This window comes from Arachis hypogaea, chromosome 9 (assembly GCF_003086295.3).
Source record: "Arachis hypogaea cultivar Tifrunner chromosome 9, arahy.Tifrunner.gnm2.J5K5, whole genome shotgun sequence".
Classification (NCBI taxonomy): Eukaryota; Viridiplantae; Streptophyta; class Magnoliopsida; order Fabales; family Fabaceae; genus Arachis; species Arachis hypogaea.
This window is the reverse complement of record NC_092044.1, coordinates 110,823,250-110,847,967: the sequence shown is the minus strand read 5'-3', so window position 1 is coordinate 110,847,967 and position 24,718 is coordinate 110,823,250. Positions and strand designations below refer to the sequence as shown.

General features: G+C 31.9%; 4 protein-coding genes across 6 annotated transcripts; 2 read left to right on the top strand and 2 right to left on the bottom strand.

Annotated features, from left to right (window-relative positions):
- Nucleotides 1-2,892: 2,892 nt before the first annotated feature.
- Nucleotides 2,893-5,648, bottom strand: LOC112711802 (thermospermine synthase ACAULIS5). Of its 2 annotated transcripts, none has more exons than XM_025764525.3 (10): nt 5,136-5,648; nt 4,670-4,736; nt 4,491-4,585; nt 4,306-4,408; nt 4,101-4,189; nt 3,797-3,953; nt 3,638-3,713; nt 3,498-3,556; nt 3,259-3,395; nt 2,893-3,193 (listed from the first exon to the last, which is right to left on the bottom strand). In XM_025764525.3, exons 1-10 carry the CDS (start codon nt 5,249-5,251, stop codon nt 3,178-3,180), a joined length of 915 nt encoding a protein of 304 aa, XP_025620310.1. In that variant the 5' UTR covers nt 5,252-5,648; the 3' UTR covers nt 2,893-3,177. The 2 variants fall into 2 exon arrangements, with proteins under 2 accessions (XP_025620310.1, XP_025620309.1); XM_025764524.3 differs by having other exon boundaries at nt 2,893-3,174.
- A 4,001-nt stretch (nt 5,649-9,649) lies between these two features.
- LOC112711801 (amine oxidase [copper-containing] alpha 2, peroxisomal) lies at nt 9,650-15,531 on the top strand. Of its 2 annotated transcripts, none has more exons than XM_025764522.3 (5): nt 9,650-10,171; nt 11,684-12,530; nt 13,095-13,479; nt 14,490-14,603; nt 14,675-15,531. In XM_025764522.3, the coding sequence occupies exons 2-5, from the start codon at nt 11,770-11,772 to the stop codon at nt 15,386-15,388; spliced, it is 1,974 nt and encodes a 657-aa protein (XP_025620307.1). In that variant the 5' UTR covers nt 9,650-10,171; nt 11,684-11,769; the 3' UTR covers nt 15,389-15,531. The 2 variants fall into 2 exon arrangements, with proteins under 2 accessions (XP_025620307.1, XP_025620306.1); XM_025764521.2 differs by having other exon boundaries at nt 9,652-10,171; nt 11,679-12,530.
- A 2,732-nt stretch (nt 15,532-18,263) lies between these two features.
- LOC112711799 (amine oxidase [copper-containing] alpha 2, peroxisomal) lies at nt 18,264-21,380 on the top strand. The gene is made up of 5 exons (XM_025764519.3): nt 18,264-19,076; nt 19,727-20,111; nt 20,180-20,293; nt 20,407-20,945; nt 21,026-21,380. Exons 1-5 carry the CDS (start codon nt 18,292-18,294, stop codon nt 21,222-21,224), a joined length of 2,022 nt encoding a protein of 673 aa, XP_025620304.1. The 5' UTR covers nt 18,264-18,291; the 3' UTR covers nt 21,225-21,380.
- A 45-nt stretch (nt 21,381-21,425) lies between these two features.
- LOC112711800 (primary amine oxidase 1) lies at nt 21,426-23,782 on the bottom strand. The gene is made up of 3 exons (XM_025764520.3): nt 22,608-23,782; nt 22,289-22,402; nt 21,426-22,202 (listed from the first exon to the last, which is right to left on the bottom strand). Exons 1-3 carry the CDS (start codon nt 23,766-23,768, stop codon nt 21,495-21,497), a joined length of 1,983 nt encoding a protein of 660 aa, XP_025620305.3. The 5' UTR covers nt 23,769-23,782; the 3' UTR covers nt 21,426-21,494.
- Nucleotides 23,783-24,718: the final 936 nt, after the last annotated feature.

The following is a 24,718-nucleotide window of genomic DNA, read 5'->3' as shown; positions in this document are numbered from 1 at the left end:
TTCACTATCAATGCTGCTTCAGTATAAGATCAACTCTGCATTCAATAGCGACAACTTCTCTATTGTAATCGTCAACCAGCACTAACGATTGTTGATGAGGTGGTTCAGAACTTGGGTCAAACGCTTAGCGCATACCTTGTGGAAAACGATACGTTTTGGAACGAAACAGAGAGAGATGGTTGATATGAGACGGGGGTGAGGCTTTGCAACGTTTAAATCTCTCTTCTAAAGACAAAACGGCGACGTTTCAAGACTAGGAGAGCCTTCTACCAAAACGGCATCGTTTTGATTGTCTGTCACGTTGGCAATTAACGGCACACGTCAGCGGACGTTTGCCAACTCAGCGACGGAGATGACGAAAGGACGAACGTGACCAGGTAAGGTATCTTTAGAGGACGAATTTGATTAATTTTATCTTCCGAGAACGAAAATGGAGATCAAATTTTTTTTTCAGGGACGATTTTGACTATTAACTCATTTTAAAGTGTATGTACTAGTTGATGAGATATTATCATCTTTTGAGAAATATGTAAAATGTCTTAGATATTACTATAAATAAATGATAAATGCTATCCTATCCTCTTTAAAATAATATGTAAGTTATTTTTTTGATGTGTCATATTTTTAATGGGTGTTTATTTATTTTAAATTTTTAGTAGAATTTATTGGATGACTAATTTATCTAATAAAATATAAAAAATTAATTTTGGGTCATTAAAATTTGTTGAAAATTTAACAAAATATTTAAAAAATAATGTGATATATTACTCTTTTATTTTTCACACAAAATCTTTGATTTCTATCAAAAATTAAATAAAAACTCAAACCTTCATAAAAAATAATTGCAAACTAGCTATATTAATTTTTAAAAAACAAGATATAAAGTGTTTCAATTTCTTCCTTTTTTTCATATAATTCGAAACCAAATTGTATATAATAAATTTTCAAATTAAAAGATATATTTAATACGATAAACTTTTCAAATTGAAAATTTTTCCAGTGACACTATTTTGTGTTTTTATTTTTAATTTGTCACATCAATATTTTAGTTTAGATTTTAGTTAATATAAAAAAATTAATTAATATTTTAATAAATATATAACAAATGTATTAAAATAAACATTGAATTAGAATGTAACACGTCAGAGAGAGTAATTTACATGTTACTTTAGAGAGGGTAGAGTAGCATTCACCTAAATAAATTTGTTATTTAAATATGTAAGTTTGCAATTTTTTCTCAATGGATAGTTTTTTTTTTTTTACTAAACATGTTATTTCTCTAGTATTTTTTTTAAATTTAAGGAAATTAAATTTTCTTCTTTGAAAATAATTGTATTAGTTGGCCAATATTTTTTGATCCATTCATTCTAAATAATTATATCTATTATATTTTAAGTTACTCTCTAGAACTTTCTCAAATTAATTATGAGTTTGTATCATGTGAACTTGAGAGTAGTGATTTAGAAACTTAGCCGTGTGAAAGTTCCTTATGAAACTTTAATTTGAACAATCGAAATGAAAGTATGAAACACGCTTATTTGCAATTTCGTGATTTTAGTCTTTTGTTCTATCTCTTTCTATCACCATTCGAGTTCTTAACGTAATTATAAATTAGACTCCTCGAATTTCATATATACATGGACTTAAAGATATTAATTCAAATTGCAATCTTATATACTCATTTCATTTGACTTGGTTTAATTATTTTAATCAAGAAACTAAATCTATCCTACAATACAATAAGAGTCTTTGATCAAACTAAAATACAAAAAAAAAAAGAAACAAATTCACTAATAAGTTCAACAAGGTGAAATTGAGCAAACTAAGCCTTATACGAAAAGAATACAAGATCCATAAAAATAATTGCTATTATAAAAGCATGACAAGCCCAATGAAGTAATATATCTGACTTGGATTGATTTGTTCCACTTAACATTAAGCCAAAATAATATAAAAGAGGACTGAATTATATTAGATCAAACAACTTTAACAGCAAATATTGAGTGTGATTGATGATGAGTGACGACGAAAACAATTAATAATGTGGCTTTCATCATGCGCCAAAGAGCGTAATGCGGTGACGGGCAATCAAATTAAATTAAAAATTCAAAAATGTATTCTTAGCTATATGATAATCGGGTTTGATTAAGAAAGGGTAGAATGTGTTTTGTCTCAAGCAACAAATACAACTAACCAATGTATCAAACGGTGTTATATGTTACGTAAATGTGCCTATCATTGATTACCCAACCACTTTAATTTAAGATATAAACAAGACATACATCTGGTTGTTATTGGTCGGTGCATTGTGATCATGGGATGCATACTGATTTATATAATATAATAATATAGAAATTGTATTATATACGATGTATGATTGTATACCAAGGCATGAAATAATTAGCAATCACTTCATCGCTCTTAAAAGAAAGTGCAAAACCTTCAATGTCCACATCAGATGAATAATATTTTTATTAGAGGATCAAATTGAGATGGGTAAAGAAGATTATTAATAGTTCTTATCATCCAAGTCTCTTGTTACTAAATAGCTCCTAAATTATTTTTTTTTTGGTAATTTAGGGGGTTCCAAGTTTTCATTCTTTTTTTTTTTGTTGGATAAGAATATATCCCGTTTTGGACTTGATAAAAATATATCATGATGACATGCATATTCCAAGTTTATGCCCATGCCTCCATGCCCAACTTTTGCTTAACAAAGTCAGGCCCATTAAAGTAATTTGGGTTAGTCGAGTCAAGTGGTCAGCTCACTCGTTTGTTTAAATAAGTGTTTGAATTTAAATTTCGCCTTATACATACAACAACTCATTAGTCAGCAGCATATTGTTTGTTGGATTAGTAACTACCATGAAGAAAAAAAAATAAACAAGCCCATTATAAAAAATTCATAGTACTAGTAACGATCCTTGTACTTCCGTTAAGTAGTTGACTTTGAGTGAACAACACACTAAGGAAAAATAAAAGAAAAGAACAAAGCTAGGTAAGGGAACACATGAAAAAAAAAAAAAATCAAAGAAAAACATAACATGGGATTTCACTTGTTTTCTTTATATGTTGTGATATTTGTTGTCAAGCTTGGTTAATTAAGTGTGCTTGCCATGGCCATGTATGAACCTTGCAGCTTCCTCTGTGTATACATGAGTTTCATTGTCCAATCTGTTAATAGTGTTTATGCCTGTCAACAACAGATATTTGAGAGAGGCAAAAATTACAAACTTATTATAATTTGATTTCACTTACGAATTGCGAACAACTTTGCTCAATGTTGAGGCTGATGAGAATGTTTTGCCATCCAGATATCTATTTTCCCCCTTAATCCTTTGTCTCATTCTCAGGTCTATCTCTTCTGCATTTAGTTCTAATGGAAAATCTGAAGCCTGTTATATTCCAAGAGCAAAAGAATGATGAGGTCAATTTCGTACTGTGGCATAAGATACAAAACAATTTCTTAAAAATTATGATAAAGTAATAATCTTTACCATGACCCATCCCCAGATATCAGCATAGGATGGGATATGAGCTGAGTAAGCCACAACATCTGCAAAAGTGGTCAACTGCTTTATTTGGTCACTATCAAATCAAAATAGCATTACATAAAGAAGGGTAAAAGATTGCTTACACTTAAAAACCTGTCTCAATGTGTTGTAGATAGATGAAAAGACCTCAGTGTGGCTGAATATTCCAGCAGGTCCTGCCTAAACAATATAGAAATGTCACTTTAATTTTGTTTCCTCTAATAAATGTTTGATTCATGTTATGGACATTGATCTTATAGTACCTGTGTCACAAATATGCCACCCTCCTTCAGTCTTGGTTTGACAGTGAATTCATAGAAGGATTTTGTGTAAAGTTTATAACAAGGGCCTCCATCAATGGGGTCTGCTAAGTCCCCAACTATCACATCATACCTCTCTTCTCCAGCTTCTAACTCAGCCCTTTAATTCATCATGACACATTCCATTAGAATTTATTCATTCCTAGCTAATAGAAACTTGTTACATATGACCAAAGTCAATAAACCATTATGTTGATGATCAATAATCCAAGAAGCACAAGAGTTTATTATTTGATTATTATCAGACCTGGCATCATTGATGATGACCTTAAGTCTTGGATCACAGAAAGCTTCCCCATTAGCTACCAAGTATGATTTGCAAAAGTCCACCACCTCCTGATGTGATAAAATCAAGCATCAATGAAAACGGAATTAGTTAATACTCTAGCTCTATCATCATGTATAACAATTATTTGTTAACTTAGTACTTAGGAGGTTTTAATTTAATTTACCTCATCAATGTCACACATTATAACTTGGTCAATGGTGTTATGCCTCAGCAGTTCCCTTGCAGTGGATCCTTCTCCTCCCCCCATAATAAAAACATTCTTTGGGCTGAATGAACAAAAATTCAATGTAAATCACATGGGATTGGAAATGAAATTAGATTCTTAAAGAACATAGAGGAGGAAGTTACTTAGGATGGTGAAGGATTGGTGGATGAACAAGACATTCATGGTAGATAAATTCATCTGTCTCAGCACTCTGAAGCTTCCCATCAATTACCAATGCCTGCAACAACCACATAAAATTTAGTTTCCTCTTCATAAAGGCATATATATCTAATTCTTTTATATAATGATCCAAGAGGCTCACCTTTCCAAAGGGCTTTGTGTCCAACAGTGCAATATCTTGGTATTGGCTAGCTCCAGTATGCAATATACTACACCCACAAAGATAGAAAAAGAAAGTAATCTTATAATAGTGTCTTTGAAACAAATTAATAAGATATTTGATATAGTGCTAAAGTTTGCAATAGAAAAGCCCTGTCTTTGTTTTCATTATGTGTTGTCTTTTGTCTCCCTATTATGGAGACAGGTAAAAAGAGCTTATCACTTTGTAGGATCACTTCTACTTTTTCCTAACATGAGAAGCTTGCTTCTTTTAAACAAAAAATAAAAGGTATCAAGATAATAATGAGAAAAGCATGGGAAGCAAAACTTCATTTGATTCTGAGCAGTTAAGGAAACTAAACTGTAATGTGGTTTCTCTAAACAGCAGATATGATACGCTTGGGTTGCCTAATTAAGAATTTGGAAGAAGAGTAGTTAAAAGAATGTACCTATTAAGAGCAAAACACCATCTTAAGTTGTCTTCAATCTCTTCTTCATACCAACAGCTCTTTCTATAACCATTCAGAGAATGGCTCTGCCCATTTGAGAGAGCTACCTCACCCATATCTTCCTAAGCTTTGACAAATTAAAAAGAGCTAGAGAGGAGAAGTGGAGTGGAGAGAATGGAGAATGGGAGGAGAATATATAGAAGGTGAAGGGACAATGATGATTGATATCAAAGAAATCTGGCAAAGCCAACTTGAAAAGAGAAATGATATCCTCCTGGGATTTCGTAAATGTACAATACCAAAGAATCTCTGGGGAGTTTATGAGGTTAATATCAGTCACAATGCATGTAGCTATATACTCCTATCTGTTCAATCCATTATAAAGTTCAATCACACGTACAAACTGAATAGTTTATTTTTACCATGTCCATGTGAAAATGTAATATAAAGTAACACTTCTTTTTTGTGTAAATTAGATTACCATAATCTTGCTTTTGTGACAACATCTAATACATATTTGAAAGTTGTCCATGTGTATTATATATTATATACTATGATCCGGTGGGTATTCTTCCATCTACTTGTAATCATGGCCTACAACTAAACTATAAAGAGCACGCAAATTTATCCATTGCAGCATCGGTATTTGAATATTAAAAGGTGGATGTGTCATTTTAAATCCGTGTAACAAGATGTAAAGGTGGAAAACAACACTAGCTAGGATGATATTCAGTATTCAAATTTAAGCATAGTGAAATAAGTGTTAACATAAAGTATAATATAATATCTTTTAGATGTATAAAGTTTAAACCAAAATTTTCCTATATATATATAGTATGTGATATTTATATCAATGATCATAACCTTAATTACTAGATAAATGACATGGATATTGTTCTTATGTGATGATCTTTGTTCGATGTACATTTCAGTTCTTGAAATAATTAAATTTTATTCTTCTTCTTTAAGGATGAAGTATAATTCAACTTTCTGAAGAAAATAGGGTAGACTGCAAAATGCATGCATTTTGATGCTCAAGTGAACTCAGAATGTTTTATTAAAGATTTTGCAAATGGAAAAAGTTTTTAAAAATTTATTTTTATTTTATATTTTATTTTTTATTTTTTATTTTTTAATAGTCTATAGATAAAATATGAGTTATATAGTAGAAATTGTTAAATTTTTTTAATTTAATCTCTATAATTTTTGTATAGAAATTGTATTTTAATGGGTAAAATGTAATAGAGGGATGTTAAAAATTTAATTTGGGAGAAATTGAAATTAATTTTGAAAAGAATATTAATGACTTTAAACATCCAAAAAAAAGTAGATGATAAGGAGAGTGAGTGATAAGAAGGTGTATGTCACTTGCTTATTAAGAAAATATAAATTGTTATGTAACATTTTTATATTGTAATTATTCTTTGGCTACCTAACATTATCCCAGTATGAGAATTAATAACAACAATAAAAAAAAGTTAATAGATTTACCCTTATCAAATTATATCATTAAAGTGATAATTTTTTACCGAAATAAATTTTAAATTTAACCAAGTTATAAGCACCGAATTACATATATAATATAAAAGGAAGAAGCAAAATTCTTTTTTTAATTAATTTGAAAAATAAACAATAATGACTAGTAGTGCAAATGATACCAAATGTAGTATCTAGAATTTTGAAAAAATCATAGAATAATTAAGAACCATGCAACCCAAGATAGAACTGTAATTTTGATTTTAGTCAAAATTGTTAAACTACCATTATTATCCAAACAACTTTTAAAGCATTCAAAATGCATGTACAATTCAATTCAAGTGAAATAAACAAAAAAAAGATGAATAGGAAAGAAGAACAAATTAAGAACATGTAGTTGAAAATTTCGACTAAAGTCAAAACAAAAATAAAGACAATTGGATAAGAAAAAGACAACTTGATATGATTAAATTGATATTTATCAAACTTGATATCACGACAATTTGTTAAATTTGTTTGTTTATATTATTACTTTTAGCAAACTATATATAAATGGTTAAGACATTGTTAACGTATATGTTAAATTTTACATAAAATTAATAAATAAAAACTAATAAGGTCTTGTAATACTTTTGTATAAATTTTCATAATATATAAAAGAATATTATAAACCTCTAATTTCTATTATTTAATAATCATACTATTTTTATTATTGCCTAAACTATTTGGTTCAATTCCATTTATTTCTCATTTACAAATTTAAGTGGTGTTATTTTATCCCATTAGCTCTAGTGCCTTAACATATAATATATCATGGTTTTATATATGTATAAAGTAAGAAAAGAAAATATAATATATATTAGAAGGAAAAAGGTAAAAGATGATGATGATTGTATGTGGGAATAAGAATTGGCAAAAATGTGGTTATTTATTTGTTGTGAAAGCATAGGATAGCATAGCATAGCATAGCGTGCAATTTGGGAGATGATAACATAGAGGGAGCGTGCGAGTGGAGACCATCATATATATTCTCTTTGTTGCTTCAAAAGCTATGAAAGAGAAGCATACGCGTGCCAATTGCCATCTCCATAACTAACTAACTCATCATCACAAAAGAACATATTGTAGCTACTATATGCAACTTCAAAGAACATTTATATTATTTAATAATAACAAGATATGTTTCTTGCCCCCTAAATAGTGGTAAACATTTATTAGCTAGTGTCTATGTATTACAAAGTGGGGTTCTATTACGTTGATGTAAGTTTAGCATCAGCATGATGATGGTTTCCACATAGACATGTATGTATACGAGAGGGGATGCTATTAATTAATACTTATTATTGCTCGTGCTGCTACCCAACCATGACCTCAATTAAATCATCCTTGTTTCGGGTTTTGGAGAAGCTATGATGGACTCAACCTCCTTCTATGCTTGTTTATTATGGCCTCCTAAACACCGTACTCTCATTCTCAAGTTGAACTCACAAATATCTTTAACATACTAAATTGAAACACTATATTTTTCTTAATAAAAAAAGGGTTTTGGACCTTAGTATGGTTTGGATCTTAACTATAAGATATAGTAAAACCTCAAAGCTAGTTAAGGACTAATAAATTATTACATACATAAAATATAATGCAAACGTCTGATACTTACTTAAATAGAATAATAAACTAATTACTAGATTAGTTCTTATTTATTAATATATGTAGTTTTATAGAAACAAATTCTTGTGCTGATAAATTGGCATTATTTGGCCATAAATTTTTTTTTTTTTTTGTCGATGAATTGGGTAACCCCCAATTCTAGGTTACACACTCACACACCCACTTACACACACTAACCTAGTCAATGCTAAGGTTCGAACTTGTGTGGCTTTGGATTGAGGCAAATGCTTTTGGCCATAATTTAAGTTATGGTTATCATTTTTTTTATTTTTCTCTTATATTTTTTTTTTATTTTTTGGCTGATGTTGTAGAACTGTTCATTCTAGGATAATTTTTGGTTAGTTTTCTTTGTTTTTTGGGCTTTAGCTGTTAATAAAAAATTATTTTTATTTTTTTGGCTGATGTTGTAGAACTGTTCATTCTAGGATAATTTTTGGTTAGTTTTCTTTGTTTTTTGGGCTTTAGCTGTTAATAAAAAATTATTTTTATTTTTTGGTCATATACTTATTCTTTTTTGTGAATGATTTTTTTAATTAAAATGGGGCCAAAGGCCCAAAGAAAATGAAATTACAAAGGAGAAATTGATGGAGATAAAGCAATCTCTTTACAGTCATCCACTAAAATAACTCTTATGACTAGCTTGATCAATAAAATGACATCCCTTTTTTTCAAGGAAAAGTATAGGTGAACAATGAAGATATTAAACAATGTAAATAATAGATATATCGGATGTTTATTTTACTAGTGTACGGATGGTTATTTTAATATTAAAATTTAGAAGGTTAATTTGGAGATGTAGTGTGTTTTTATTTGATTGGTGGTTGTTCATATTGTTCAATAAAGTTATTGTCCCCTTAGCATTCCCTTTTTTTAACCATCTACTTGTAGGCTATGACAAAAACCAAAGCATCTTCTTGTAGGCCAACAATCAAACTTTTTCAAGGGCTTTTTCTCTGGGCCTCCCAGTGGTACAGACCAACCTTGTAGGCCTATTGCATTGGCTCTTAGCCACCACAAAATTTAATGTATTCAATTAGACGCCAAAAAAGGAAAAATATTATATGTATACAATTGTGTGTACTGAATCAATAAACAAATTGTTTTAGATAAAAACAGAAGATAATTGGTGACCATTGTTCTGAAAACCGAACCGGACCGGCCGGTTCAACCGGATTAATCGGAAACCAGTCATCTAGCCAGTTCGGTTGAAGTATAAAATCGTCTAGCAGAAAACCGGTAAAAAATCGGTCGAACCGGTAGTTAACCGATAAACCGTTTGAACTGAACGATTTTTTTCCGGTTTTCAATTTAAAAAAAAAAAGAAAAAAATAAAAAATATATAAATCCTTTACCTTTCCCCGTTTTCTCTCTCTCACTCACGCACAAGACCCTCCCCCCTCCTCACTCTCTCCACTCCACGGAACCCTAGCCCCCTTTTCTTTCGCCCTCCCAACCAACAGCAGCAGAAGCCACCGTCCAATGCCCAACGCCGTCGTCGCCGACGAACTCGTATCCTCAGCCAGCGTCCAGCCTCGTCGTCGCCGATCCTCTTCTCCTAGATCCCATGCATCTCCTCGCGTTGCTAGGTCTCATCGCGGAACGGATAGAGGGTGTTGTCACCGCCGGGTGGAACTGACCGTGGTGGCATCAAGAATCGTCGCCTGTGGAAGGTGAAGGTATACTCGTCGCTGTCATCGTTTCTCTTCCCCTCGCTGTCGTCTCTCTGTCGCTGTCGAGCCCTCTCTCTGTCTTCGTCGTCGTTGGCCACCCTGAAATCGTGTCTCCGTTGATCCCCTTCTCTCGCGCGTCAAGCTTGTCTTCAATCCCTCTGTGCCTGAGCTCACTTCCCCTCTTCCATCGCCATCACTTGGATTCCTCCTTCGCTGACGGTCTTCAATTTAATTTTGCTTGTTTTTGTAATTACATTTGGGTTCTGATTTCTGATTCTAAGTTTACTGATTTCTTCTTAGCTTGAGTTTATGAATTTCTGAGTTTGTAAGCAGATTCCTGCCCTGCTTCAATTTTCAATTTTGGGAGTTAATTGCTATTTTTTTGGATTTGATCATGTTGCTTGTTTGTGTGGGTTAATCGTTGTGCTTCATTGCTGTCTTCTGCATTTAATTTCTGTTGATTGTTGCTGTCTTTTGCTTTTTAGCTTTTAATTTTGTTAATTAAATGAATTAATCAAGTTTTTTTATTCTGTTTTTGTTCTGTTTTTAATTTGTTATTGTAATTGGATTTCATAATTTGATTGTTTGATTTAATAATATTTTTATAATTCTGTCTGTTTGTTCAAATTATGATTATGTATGTTCAAAATTTAAATTATGATTATGTTTGCAAATTCAATGGTTAGTGGTTATTATTGTGTTTCAAATTCAATTGTTTGTTATTTTTTATTATTAGGTTATAGATTGAAATTTTAAATTTTAAATTTTATTAGGTTAAATTTTATTGAAATTTAAATAATTAAAATTATATATTAAAATTTTAATAATTTTATTTAATATTTAATTAAACCGGTTGAATCCTAGTTGAACTTCGATCAAACTATTAAACTAGTAGTCACCAAAAAATCTAAGAAAAAAAAAAAAAAAAAAAAAAAAAAGTCACCAAAAACTATTAAACTAGTAAACCAGTCATCTTATCGGTTTATTGATCGGTTCGGTTCTCACAACTTTATTGGTGACAATAATATGTCCACTTGATCCTTGGTGACAATGAAAATATTCAATATATTCTGTCCACGTGAAAGCTGCTTGATTTCGATGTTGATTAATAATTAGATATAGTTGCTGTTAAAATAGGGTTCAATAAATTAATTAAACGTTAAACAAGCATACAATAATAAACAAATAAATAAAAATCTGATGTGATCGACAAGAAGACGTGGAGCAATAAAAGAAACTTAATTTAAGCAATATTTTTTGAATGCCAACTGCTCTTTCAAGTTGTCTGATCCAGTATAATTACACGCACGGTCATTCAATTAGGTAGAAACTCATGTTAATTTTATTTGAAGTTGATAATCAAAAGTGTTAAATAATAAGTTAGTTAAATCTATTAAATTATTTAATAATTATTAATTCTTAATTATCAATTTTATATAAAGTTAACTACTGTTTTGAATTGGTGAAAATTTAGTTATAGTTAATTTTACGGTTGAAAACCATTAAATAATTTAAATAATTTGACTAAATTTTTATCTAACGACTCTCAATTATCAATTTTACATAAAAGTTGACTGTAATTGAGTTTTTATCCTCTGAATTTCTTCCATTGAATTATTATGCATGTGTTGTTTCAATTATCAATTTTACATAAAAGTTGACTGTAATTGAGTTTTTATCCTCTGAATTTCTTCCATTGAATTATTATGCATGTGTTGTTTGACAGAATAGAGTGAAGCTCAGCTCAATTATTATGATATGATATATAAGATCTAGAAGTTAAGCTTAAGCAGGAATGGTTAATTTGATGCAAGAAAATGAAGATAGTGGTGGTGTTGGTCCTGATCCAAGCTTGTTGGAGGTGTGCAGAAGCACACCCTCTTGACCCTCTGACTCCTTCAGAGCTCAACCTTGTTCGAACCATAATCACTAATTCATACCCAACATCATCATCATCCAACCTAACCTTTCAACACGTGGCATTGGATGAACCCGACAAGCCACAAATCCTTTCATGGCTCTCCTCCAAGTCCATGGCACCGCCTCTGCCGCCGCGCCGCGCCTTCGTCATTGCCCGGTTCCAAAAGCAGTCACTGGAGATCACAGTGGACTTGTCAACGCGCTCCATAATCTCAACAAGAGTCTACAAGGGGCATGGCTTCCCCACGTTGACTTTTGTGGAACAGGGTCTTGTTTCACAGCTACCATTCAGCTATGAACCCTTCAAGGACTCGCTCAACAAGAGGGCTCTCAACATGTCTCAGGTTGTGTGTGCTGCCTTCACTGTTGGTTGGTTTGGAGAGGAAAAGACCAAAAGGGTCGTCAAAGTTAAGTGTTATTACACAAATGGAACCGCCAATCTTTATGCTAGGCCTTTGGAAGGTGTGGCCATGGTGGCTGATCTTGATGAAATGAGAATCTTTTCTTTCTCTGACAGGTTTGGGATTCCGGTGCCTAAAGCCGAAGGCACTGAGTACCGATTGTCGAAGCTGAAGCCACCCTTTGGTCCTAAGCTTAATGGGGTAAATGTCACGCAACCACATGGACCTGGATTCACCATTGATGGTCACTCTGTAAGGTTCGTTATCATCATTTTTTTCTATCATATTAGTCAATTATTTTCATATTTGTCGCATTCATAATTTCATTAGGAAACAAACATATACTAGTGCCTCTACGAGACCATTATTGCCTTTGTTTCATTCTTTTGTTTGTTTGCAAGATTGGTGCCTTGTTGGTTTATCTCTCATATGCTTCGGTTAAATGTAAATGAGTGTGATATTTTTATGAGAAAAACTAAAAAACTTTGACTACTACTTATATACAATGAAAATTAGAAGTAAGACTCGAATCCGCAACCTTTATGTCATTTGAATTATAATAAATTAAAAAATACATAATAAGTAATTTTAATATACAAATAATATTTTTATTTTAAATATATAATAAAATATAAAATATATATTAAAAATAAATAAAATAATATATATTTATATTTCAATATATAATGAATAATTTAATTATTTTTTAGTGCGTACATGATATTTTTGTTGAGAAAGTATATATGAAATTTCTTTTATTAATATTAATTTAAATAATTTAACCATAATTAAGGGTGATTGATTGGATTTGGTGTGATCAGTTGGGGCAACTGGAAATTCCATTTGGGGTTCGACTTTCAGGTTGGGGCAATAATTTCATTGGCCTCAATCTATGATATTGAAAAGCAGAGGTATCGTGAGGTGCTATACAGAGGATTCATATCAGAGGTGTTTGTGCCATATCAGGACCCCACCGAGGAATGGTACTACACAACTTACTTTGACTGTGGCGAATACGGCTTTGGACAATCTGCATCTTCACTTGAGCCTCTCACAGATTGCCCTCCCAATGCTCACTTCTTAGATGCATTCTATGCCGATGCCAATGGCAATCCAGTTAAGATAACTAATGCTTTCTGCATCTTCGAGAAGCACGCCGGTGATATCATGTGGCGTCACACAGAAATCGCAATCCCAAATCAACTGGTACCATTTTCTTCTTCCATCTTTTTCTTTAATCTATATAGATAATTACTAAATTAGTGAGCACATTTGTATAAAATAATATAAAGTAAATGGTTAAATTCGTCTAAAAAAACACAAATTTTTTAAATTGATTCGTTGAAAGATTTTTTTTTAATTAAATCTGTTTTTAAAGATTTTAAATTAATCACATTTGTTATTTCCTCACTTCTGTTATTAATAATGTTGAAATTTGTTAATGCGGCGTTAAATAACATTATACTGATTGGAATCTATGCATAATGCCTGAATCTAGTATTGTAAATAGGTTTAATTACTTTTTGGTCCTATAGTTTTGCAAAAATTTTAATTAGGTCTCTATATATTTTTTTAAATTAGGTTTTTATACTAATTTTTTTTAATTAAGTCCCTCTTAATAATAATTGGTTTAATTGTATAAGGATCCAACTAAAAAAAATGGTGTAGGAACTCAAATAAAAAGAAAAAAAAAAGTGTATGGACTCAACTGAAAAAAAATTAATGCAAAGACCCAATTAAAAGAAAAAAAAGTATAAAGACCTAATTAAAAATTTTGTGAAACTATAGAGACCAATAAAATAACAACAATATTAGGGAACCAACTCTATATAAGCCAAGAATCAGCCAACTGGTAACCGGATGTTGCTATTAATAGACACACGGATGTTTCTTTTTCTTGTAAATTGGATGGTTTTAGATATAATTTCTATGTTTCATGTGTTACGCATTACTAAAACATAATTAATTATATGGAATCAACTAATGAATGATCAAAGCATCTGTTCCGTGATTCTCTCCTTGGTCAACAATAATTTAACAAACAAATTAAATTATAAATTAATAAATCTAATTATAATTAATTATGTTGTTCCATTCTTAGCTGATTATTAGTTCTTCCATATACTTTTCCATAAAATAATTAAACCTAATAAATAATTTGGCGGCATGCCCATTTATAATAATGTCCATTTGTGATGTGATGATTTTGCTGTTAGATAACCGAGGTTAGGGCAGATGTAAGCCTAGTGGTGAGAATGGTTTCAACTGTGGGCAACTACGACTATGTCATTGACTGGGAGTTTAAGCCAAGTGGTAGCATCAAATTCGGGGTAAGGATTAAGGTTTAATTAATTCTAGCCAATGCTGATTTAATTACTAATTAATTAGTGACAATAATTAGGTTGGGCTTACTGGAATATTAGGGATGAAGGGAGGGACATACATCAACACGGATCAAATTAAAGGGGAGACAGACATCCACGGCACATTGCTAGCAGATAACACAATTGGTGTGTACCATGACCACTTCTTTACCTACTACCTTGATCTTGACATTGATGGTCAACGCAACTCATTTGTGAAAACCACCTTGCAGACTCAGAAAGTCAAAGATCCCAAGATCCCTAGAAAAAGTTACTGGACAACTGTGAGTGAGACTGCTAAAACGGAAGCTGATGGGAGAGTGAAGCTGGGGTTGGAAGCTGCTGAGCTGGCAGTGGTGAATCCTAACAAGAAAACAAAACGGGGAAACAAGACTGGCTACCGGTTGTTACCGGGGTCAGTTGCACATCCTCTTCTGGTAAGTGATGATTACCCTCAAATTCGAGGGGCATTCAGCAATTATAATGTTTGGGTCACACCTTACAACAAATCTGAAAAATGGGCCGCTGGATTATTCGTGGATCGTAGTAGAGGGGATGATACCTTGGCCGTTAAGAGCAGGAAGAATAGGGAGATAGAGAATGAAGATATAGTGTTGTGGTACACGATGGGGCTTCACCATGTTCCTTCACAGGAAGATTATCCGGTTATGCCAACGCTTAGTGTTGGATTTGAACTTAGGCCAACCAATTTCTTTGAAGCCAACCCTGTCCTTAAAGCAATAGTTAATTAGTTCCCTTATCTTTGCACTTCATTGAAATTTGAAACCATTCACCACTCTTGTAATTTCTTCAATTTACACGACTATAATAAATTAATAATGTAATGTTATTAAGTCAATACTTTGATTAAGTATAATCATCAATCAATTAAAAAGCGACCCTATTTTTTATTTTGTTATACCAAAATGTTACTATATGTCATTTATCAAACCAAAATATTAATAAAAAAAATTATTAGGTCTTTAAAATTTATTATTTTTAGTCATTGTCTAATTTTTTTAATCTAATAATTTTATAATATCTTTTTAATTTGTATTTTTAAATATTAATAATTCACCGTATTAATAAAAAATAATAAATTTTATTAATTCTCTAATATTCTTCTTACTAAAAAAATACATAATCACATTCTAAACACCGTATTAATAAAAAATAATAAATTTTATTAATCCTCTAATATTCTTCTTACTAAAAAAAATACATAATCATCACATTCTAAACATTATTAATCAAAAGTCCACAATATATAGCATACTCATTGAAATTTGAAACCATTCACCACTCTTGTAATTTCTTCAATTTACTCGGCGACTATAATAATGTAGTGTTATTAAGTCAATCCGTTATGATTTAAGTATAATCATCAATCAATTAAAAACCTATCCTATTTTTCGAAGGGTTTTGTTTAGTGTTTAACTTTTACCTAAATTATTTTTTATAATAATTTTAAAATATTTAAAGTTTTTTAATTTTTATATTTTTAAATTTAAAATTAATTATTTTACCTATTTTAGTAATTATGCAATACTTTTTAGGTACCATAGCAAACACCTTTTTCGAATTGAAAAATCTTATTTATAAACTAAAATTAGTCACTAAAATCAGCTACCAATGTATTTGTATATAAATACATATGTAAATTAATTTATTTTTAATATGTATTTATATTCTAGCATATATTTTATACTGGTAACTGATTTTAGTGGCTGATTTTTGTGTACATATAGCATAATTTTTTTTCGAATTGAAAATATTATTTATACACTAAAATCAGTCACTAATGTATTTGTGTATAAATACATGTATAGTTTAATTTATTTTTAATATATATTTATATTCTAACATATATTTTATACTAGTGATTAACTTTAATAATTGATTTTAATATACATATAACATAACCCTTTTAAATTTGTTATACCAAAATGTCACTATATGTATGTCAGTTATCAAACCAAAATAATAACTAAAAAAAAAATACTAAAAAATCTATAAAATTTATTATTTTTAGTCATTAACTAAATTTTTTAATCTAATAATTTAATAATATATTTTTAATTTATATTTTTAATATTAATAATTAACTACTAATAAAAAATAATAAATTCTATTAATGCTCTAATATTCTTCTTGCTAGATACATTGTCATTTCATTCCAAACATTATTAATCAAAAGTCCACAATAGCATATCTTTTCGTGCCATCTCATAAGATATATATATATATATATATATATATATATATATATATATATATATATATATATATATATATATATATATATTCTCTCTTTCTTATATTTTTAGTCATTTGTCAATATGAAAATTATATATGAAAAATGACATTCTTTTTTCTCTCGTGACAAATATTTTTTTTGTTCTTTATAACAAAACAAAAAGGTTAAATCTAATGATATATTAAATTAGTTTCAGCACATTTGTTTCTAAATTAATAAGAGATGCTACATTTAGTTCTTTATGTAGTCATCAGGTTCTAACCGGCGGCCATTATCATTGATCAAAAGTCCGCAATAGCAATCGCATATATATCTTCCTGCCATGTTTTAATAATTAAGTCAAACGAAAAGTTGTTAGATTTAAATTGTAGATAATGACACACATTCTATGTAGCGTCCTCCAATTGCAAAGGTTACGTTACGTTGTTGTATTTTATTCCCCGAAGAGGTTGGTAAGTAATACTTAGGATACTTTCCTCCGGATGTATAATAGGACGATACATACATATATACCTGCTGTACATAGTCTTCCTTTAAATATTTTAAGGGTCTTTTAGAATAATATCTTGAGTTCTATCTATCTTTCTTTTGAACAAACTTTTTTTATTTTTAAAAAAATTATACTAAAAAATTATCTGAATTTATTATTTTTAAATCCAAAAATTCTGGTATACACATTTCAACTACTTATATTTTATTTTTTATTTTTTATTGACTAAAGTAGGTATTATAGTTATTAAAATCAAATCGAATCAATTCATTCAACCAACAAACCAATAAATCAAATTTTATATCAATTTAGTTTGATATTTAGACCGTAAAAGATAAAAAACCGAAACAAAACGATTAAATTTAAAATGAACTGGTAAAATGAATTTAATTGAACCACTTAAAATTTAAAATTCTCTAAAAAAATGTCCTTCACAGCCACTACCCGACCATGTTTTTTGTTAATATATATACAAATTATATAATATATATATCATTAAATAGTTTATTTTTATTTAATAAATTTTAATTTTAGTTATAAATTTACATATTTTTTGTTTTTATAATTATATAATATCTATTAATATTATTTTTTAATAAATATTTATAATATATAATAGTATAATAAATATAAATTTATTAATAAATAATTAAAATTTAAAAATAATAATTATTTTAATATAAAAATAAAATAATAATATTTGTAATAGAATAAAATTAACAAAATATTTATTATTTCTGTTTCATATTATTTTCAAATAGTTAAATATTCTTAAAATATTAAAAAAATATGCGTATTAAATTTTAATTTAAAATTTTTTATTTAACAAATATGGTAGCTATAGCTAGGAGTTTATACTATAAATATAAGGACAATCGTTAGTTACTATTGGACATAGTTTTCAAACCATGAAGAACTTCATCTTCTTCTTCATTGTGTTCACCACCATTATTTGGAGCTCGAACGTAGAGTGCAGCAGCCACCTTCACCCACTTGACCCCATAACCCCTTCCGAAATCAACCTTGTCCGTACCATAATCCTCAAAGCCTATCCACCAGAAACCTCAAAAAACAGCACCATCGCCTTCCAATACGTGGGCTTGGATGAGCCACAAAAATCAACCATCCTTTCATGGAAATACTCCAAAACCAAAACCCCACCACCAGCGCGGAGAATCTACGTCATTGCGCGGTTCAAGAAACAGTCTCTTGAGATAATAGTGGACTTGTCAAGACGCTCCATCGTGGGAAGCAAAGTGTACAAAGGCCATGGCTACCCTATGTTAAACATTCAAGAACAAGTCGCGGCGTCGGTACTACCATTCAGCTATGGACCCTTTAAGGAGTCAGTGAAGAAGAGGGGACTGAACATATCGGAGGTTGTGTGCTCCGACTTCAGTGTTGGTTGGTTCGGAGAGAAAAAGACGAAAAGGTTGCTGAAGATAAAGTGTTACTACACAGAGGGGAGTGTTAACTTGTACATGAGGCCGTTGGAGGGTGTAGAAGCGACGGTTGACATGGATGAGATGAAGATCGTTGATTACAAGGATAGGTATGTGGTGCCGATGCCGAAGGCGGAGGGGACTGAGTACCGTGCTTCCAAGCTGAAGCCTCCTTTTGGTCCTATCCTCAAAGACATATCCCTCATGCAACATGCTGCTCCTGCTTTCAACCTCCATGGTAACACTGTAAGGTAATTAATAATAAGAAAAATACTAGAAAGTCATCCAAATTTATTATTTTTAATTAATAATAAGACTCTTTAGCATTTAGTTGCCTTCGCTTTCACATCTAACTACTGTGATTTTTCTCCTTGGAAAAATATTGTCCAAGTTTGAACTTTCTAAAAGAAAAAAAAAATCAAATTATTGAGAACTTATTATAAAAATATGAACATTATTTATTATAAAAATCCATTTAAACAAGGATGTTGTTGAGCTACACAGAGTGGAATGGTTGTGATCCTTTTAGAATGTGTGTGGTTCAAGTATTACTTTGTTATAAATATTTTATTCCTGTGGGAATCAAAGATATCCAAGGAAAAGGTGGGAATTAAAATGATGGTATTTTGATTCTCGAAAATCAAACTTGCTTAAAAATAGTTTTTCAAACTTTGAATCAAACATGGAAATATGATATTCCTATCTTAAAATTTCTAAAAATTATTTATAATTCCTTCACCCACACACACCGTTAGTGGTTGATGGTAATACCGGAGATGTCAGGGAATTGGTTTCTTTGTTTACAATATTTTTATGTTTTTATTTGTGTGTGTTTTGTTCCACTTTAATGTGTTATAAAAATCTCGTTGCTGGTTCATTGACACTATTGGAATGAACACAGTTGGGCGAACTGGGAGTTTCATGTTGGATTCGACGTTAGAGCTGGCCCAATAATTTCTCTGGCTTCAGTGTATGATCTGGAAATGCAGAAATATCGGCAAGTACTATACAGAGGCTTCATATCAGAGCTTTTTGTTCCATACCAAGACCCCACTGAAGATTGGTACTACACATCCTATTTTGACAGTGGAGAATTTGGGTTTGGACAATCTGCTTCTTCACTTGAGCCTCTCACTGATTGTCCTTCCAATGCTGAGTTCTTAGATGCATTCTTTGCTGATGCCAATGGCAAACCTGTTAAGATACCTAATGCTTTCTGCATCTTTGAAAAGTATGCTGGTGACATCATGTGGCGTCACACGGAAGTCGCAATCCCAAATGAAGTGGTACGTTTTCACATGAAGACAACTTTACGTGAATAGTCGCTTATTTATCTTTTGTGTGGTATATGCAGATAACGGAGGTGAGGCCAGATGTAACACTTGTTGTGAGAATGGTGTCAACTGTTGGAAACTATGACTATATTATAGATTGGGAATTTAAGCCAAGTGGTAGCATCAAAGTTGGGGTAATACGATAAAGACATATTATTATTTGTTTGGTTATGTTATATGCATGCACGCATGCAATGGTAAGTAATTAATTATTAATAAGAGTGTTGATGTTTGAAAATGGAAATAGGTTGGGCTTACTGGAATATTAGAGATTAAAGCAGGGACATACACTAACACTGAAGAAGTAAAAGAAGACATATACGGCACATTGCTAGCGGATTATACCATTGGTACCTACCATGACCACTTCTTAACCTATTATCTCGACCTTGACATTGATGGGGAGCACAACTCCTTTGTCAAGAACACTTTGGAGACTGCAAGAGTCAAAGATAGGAAGATACCAAGGAAAAGTTATTGGACTGTTGTCAGCGAAACCGCTAAGACTGAAGCTGATGCCAAAATCAAGCTGGGGTTGAAGCCTCTTGAGCTAGCAGTTGTTAATCCAAATAAGAAGACAAAGCCTGGAAATAAAATTGGGTATGGTTTGATCCCGGGTTCAGTGTCACACCCACTTATGCTGAGCGATGATTTCCAACAAATCAGAGCTGCATTCACCAACTATAATGTTTGGGTTACGCCATATAATAAATCTGAGAAATGGGCTGGTGGATTATTTGTTGATCGCAGCAGAGGTGATGATACTATAGCTACTTGGACTCAAAGGTACATGACTAATATTGTTTTCTAATTAAAGACTTATTAATGTGATGTAGTTGATTGAGTTTTCATAACTGAATGTACAGGAATAGGGAGATAGAGAACAAGGACATAGTGTTGTGGTACACAATGGGATTTCATCATGTTCCATCACAGGAAGATTTCCCAATAATGCCAACCTTGACTAGTGGCTTTGAGCTGAGGCCTACTAATTTCTTCGAGAGAAACCCTGTTCTTAAGACTAAATCACCTGAACCTGCGCACTGGTCTAATTGTACTAAATGAATGATTCAATCAGATATTGTTAATTTCGTTGTAATTTGCTGATTTCATTTGTACCAACCAACATCTCTTCTCGAATAAGATTATAATGTATAGTGTTAGTTTATGTTTTCATGTCTAATACAAAGTGAAATAATGCATCAGGTTCTATGTTCCTAACTTGTTTTATCTCCGTCCCTGGAAAGAAAATTAGATAAAATATGCGAATGATTATATCATTATGTAATTTATTGCCATGTTGGTTTGCTGGATCAAGTTCATTGAATGTATTATTCAAAGCAATGGATTGCTGTCGAAAAAGTTAGCAGGCCTGAGTTCAAATCCAGCATGAATTGCTGGCATTGCAGGGAAATCTTCTTGGTAAGGAACGTGATGAAGTCCTATGGTGTGCCACAATACTATGTCTTTATTCTCAATCTCTCTGTTCCTTTCACTCCAAACGGCTAAGCCATCATCTCCACGGCTCCTATCAGAGTAGAACCCACCAGCCCACCTTTCTGACTTGTTATAGGCGGTCACCCAAACTTGATACTGTGTGTAAGATGCTCTTATTTGTGGATAATCATCTTCGGATAGAACAGAGGTAACCGGCTGTGAACCGATCAGCCGGTAGCCCACTTGGTTCCCTACCTTTGTCCTTTTGTTGGGGTTCACTACCAATAGCTCAGCCGGCTCCAAGCCGAGCCGAATTCTAGCCTCGGCTTCCCCCTTAGCGGCTTCTCTAACAACAGTCCAATAACTCTTCCTTGGTGTTCCAAATAACCCATTTGTTGCTCTTTGCTTTTGTAACTTGGCATTGATGAAGGAGTTTTGACTCTCATCAATGTCAAGGTCAAGATAGTAGGTTATGTGGTGATCATGATTATTGGCTATGGTGTTTTCTGCCACTAAGGTTCCAAACACTTTTTCTGATGATGATATTATCTCATTGTTTTGTGTATATGGGACTGCTTTCATCTCCAATATGCCTGTTAGATCCACCTATATATCAATCAAAATATCTTAGAAGTGCTTAATTCCTGAAGCACTAATTAAATAGACATGAAAACACAATGAAATAATCTTACTCCAACTTTTATGCTGCCACTCCTAAGAAATTCCCAATCAAGAACATAATCATAGTTTCCCACAGTAGCAATCATTCTCACTACCAAATTAATTTCAGGCTCTCCATTTCTTATCTGCACCAAGAAAAATGGAACAGCATCATGTATTATAATAAGGTGATTAGCTGAAAATTGTTACACATATCTGAACTATCATTGTCAATCTTTAATAATAGATATTTTCTATTGTACCTATCACTCACTTGCCTAACTCAAATATAAAAATAGAGGTGGATCTCAATAATAATAACAATAGTAATAGCTGTGTTGAATCATATACCATTTTGATGGGATTATTGATTTCCATGTGCCTCCAAGCCACATTTCCAGAACGCCTCTCAAAAATGCAAATAGCCCTTGGAACTTGTTGAACCTCTGCATTAGGTCCAGCCATGAAGCCATCCATGAAGACTGCATTCAAAGGGCAATCAATCCCTGGTTGCAGGCTATCAGCTGCACGTCCAAAACCAAATTCTCCAGCATCCATGAAAGTCCTAAAATACCATTCCTCTGTTGGATCCATGTAAGGCACAAATGTTTCAGACACATGACCCCTATACATCACCCTCCTATATTTTCTCTCCCTTTCATCAAATATTGAAGCAGTGGATATTATCATCCCTGCCCTTGCATTGAACCCAACATGGAAAACCCACTTATCCCATTTCACCTCATTCCCATTCATGCTGAATCCAATAGCATTATTATCTGATACATTAATATCACTAAGGTTTCTCATTGAAGACTGAAAGTCTGTGCCTTCAGCTTTAGGCAAAGGTGCTTTGTACCTATCATTGTACATTGTGATCTTCATTGAATCAACATCAACCAGAACTGTGATTCCCTCAATAGGCCTAGCCCACACATTCACTGAACCACCTCTATAAAAACATGCCACTTTGAGTTCTCTCCTTGTGATCTCTTCTCCATACCAACCAATTGTAAACGGCACACAAGAAACTTCTGAGAGATTCAAGCCTCTCTTGCTTATTGATTCTTTGAATTTGGGGTATTGAAGGGGCAACTTGCTTGCTTGGAAAAGCTCGGTGAATGTGAATGGGGGGTATCCATGGCCATTGTAGATTCTGTCAGATACAATGGAGCCTCTTGTTAGGTCAAGTACAAGCTCGTGTGTGTCACCATTGGCTCTAACAACTACCTTGGCTTGACGAGGAACAGTTACACTAGGCTTGTCTTTTGTGTTGTTCTTTGAAGATAGCCACTTTAGGACATCGTCTTTGTTGGGTTCTTCAACATCCACAAAGTGATAGGTTAAGTTAGGAATGGCACCAAGGTAAGAATTTTGAACTATGTTTCTTGTATTGTTGATTTCAGATGGTGAGAGAGGGTCTAAAGGGTGTGATTTTGTGAAGCTAATTATGAATATCAGAAAAAATGCTATAACAATAATAATCATGTGTGCTGCTGCTTTATCAAACATTTTGATTATATTCATAATAATTATGTTTGGGATATAACTAATATGATGCAACCTCCATTTATATTTCTAGCACTGATGATTTAAATGTTGAGTGTATTCTAATGAATTAAGAAAATAGTAACAACCAACCAAAATTTTGTTGTCAAGATAAAGTGATTTACGTTAGAATGATCCCAAAGATTCTGACTTGGTAATAACATTAGTGATTATTAGTCAATGCGTTTAACGGAATCATATTCCTTTCTCTACTGGCCAAGAAACAATTGAGTAAATTAAACTTTCTTAATGAAATAATTATGCATGCTTATTTAGGACAATTATTTTAAAGCCGGGAACAGCGCCGCCGTTTGATTTTCAGCAATATCTATCTATATTATATACAAGTTTTTTCTTGAGTTTACACCAAGAATGATATTAATAATTTATATTTGTTTGCTTTACTTGTACATTGAAACAAGAGTATGTGATTATTACTCATTAGCGTGCTTATCTTCGATGACATGCATATGTTACTCTTGAAAAATGAAATGAACCACGTGAAAGATCGAGTTTTAAGAATAATGAACACTAAATTCCTTTATATTTATTTGGTTCCGTTTTTAAGCTACATATATAGATTGCTTTGAGATGAACAAGAAGAAGTGTTATGAATCCAAATCATTGACGTCAAATTAAGAATGGTCATGACAGAACATTGTTGCGTGACATGAGTTGGATTTTTTTTTTTTTATCAAATGGATTGAACAATTCCTAATTTTAAGTATCAGGGCATTAAGAGACAAAACATCTTTGTGACTTTGTCACTACATCACATGCCTCAGCCGGCTTGAGCGTATTAACTTGTTACCACCGGTTTTTTGTTTTTGGTCACCGCCTCTCTTTTTGTTGAGTCGGTCCAACCTAAATCGTCACCACACGTAGTTAAAATTTTGGGCTCGGTCCAATTTGGG

Excerpts from the sequence above, each read along its gene's own strand:
- LOC112711802 (XM_025764524.3), bottom strand. The coding sequence starts at position 5,251 with ATGGGTGAGGTAGCTCTCTCAAATGGGCAGAGCCATTCTCTGAATGGT. Across the intron at positions 3,714-3,796 it reads GTGGCATATTTGTGACACAG|GCAGGACCTGCTGGAATATT; the intron begins GTACTATAAGAT and ends TATATTGTTTAG. Across the intron at positions 3,175-3,258 it reads AGCAAAGTTGTTCGCAATTC|ATTGGACAATGAAACTCATG; the intron begins GTAAGTGAAATC and ends CACTATTAACAG.
- LOC112711801 (XM_025764522.3), top strand. The coding sequence starts at position 11,770 with ATGAAGATAGTGGTGGTGTTGGTCCTGATCCAAGCTTGTTGGAGGTGT. Across the intron at positions 13,480-14,489 it reads TCGCAATCCCAAATCAACTG|ATAACCGAGGTTAGGGCAGA; the intron begins GTACCATTTTCT and ends TTTTGCTGTTAG. Across the intron at positions 14,604-14,674 it reads GTGGTAGCATCAAATTCGGG|GTTGGGCTTACTGGAATATT; the intron begins GTAAGGATTAAG and ends GACAATAATTAG.
- LOC112711799 (XM_025764519.3), top strand. The coding sequence starts at position 18,292 with ATGAAGAACTTCATCTTCTTCTTCATTGTGTTCACCACCATTATTTGG. Across the intron at positions 20,294-20,406 it reads GTGGTAGCATCAAAGTTGGG|GTTGGGCTTACTGGAATATT; the intron begins GTAATACGATAA and ends AAATGGAAATAG. Across the intron at positions 20,946-21,025 it reads ATAGCTACTTGGACTCAAAG|GAATAGGGAGATAGAGAACA; the intron begins GTACATGACTAA and ends CTGAATGTACAG.
- LOC112711800 (XM_025764520.3), bottom strand. The coding sequence starts at position 23,768 with ATGTTTGATAAAGCAGCAGCACACATGATTATTATTGTTATAGCATTT. Across the intron at positions 22,403-22,607 it reads TCAATAATCCCATCAAAATG|ATAAGAAATGGAGAGCCTGA; the intron begins GTATATGATTCA and ends TTCTTGGTGCAG. Across the intron at positions 22,203-22,288 it reads GTGGCAGCATAAAAGTTGGA|GTGGATCTAACAGGCATATT; the intron begins GTAAGATTATTT and ends ATTGATATATAG.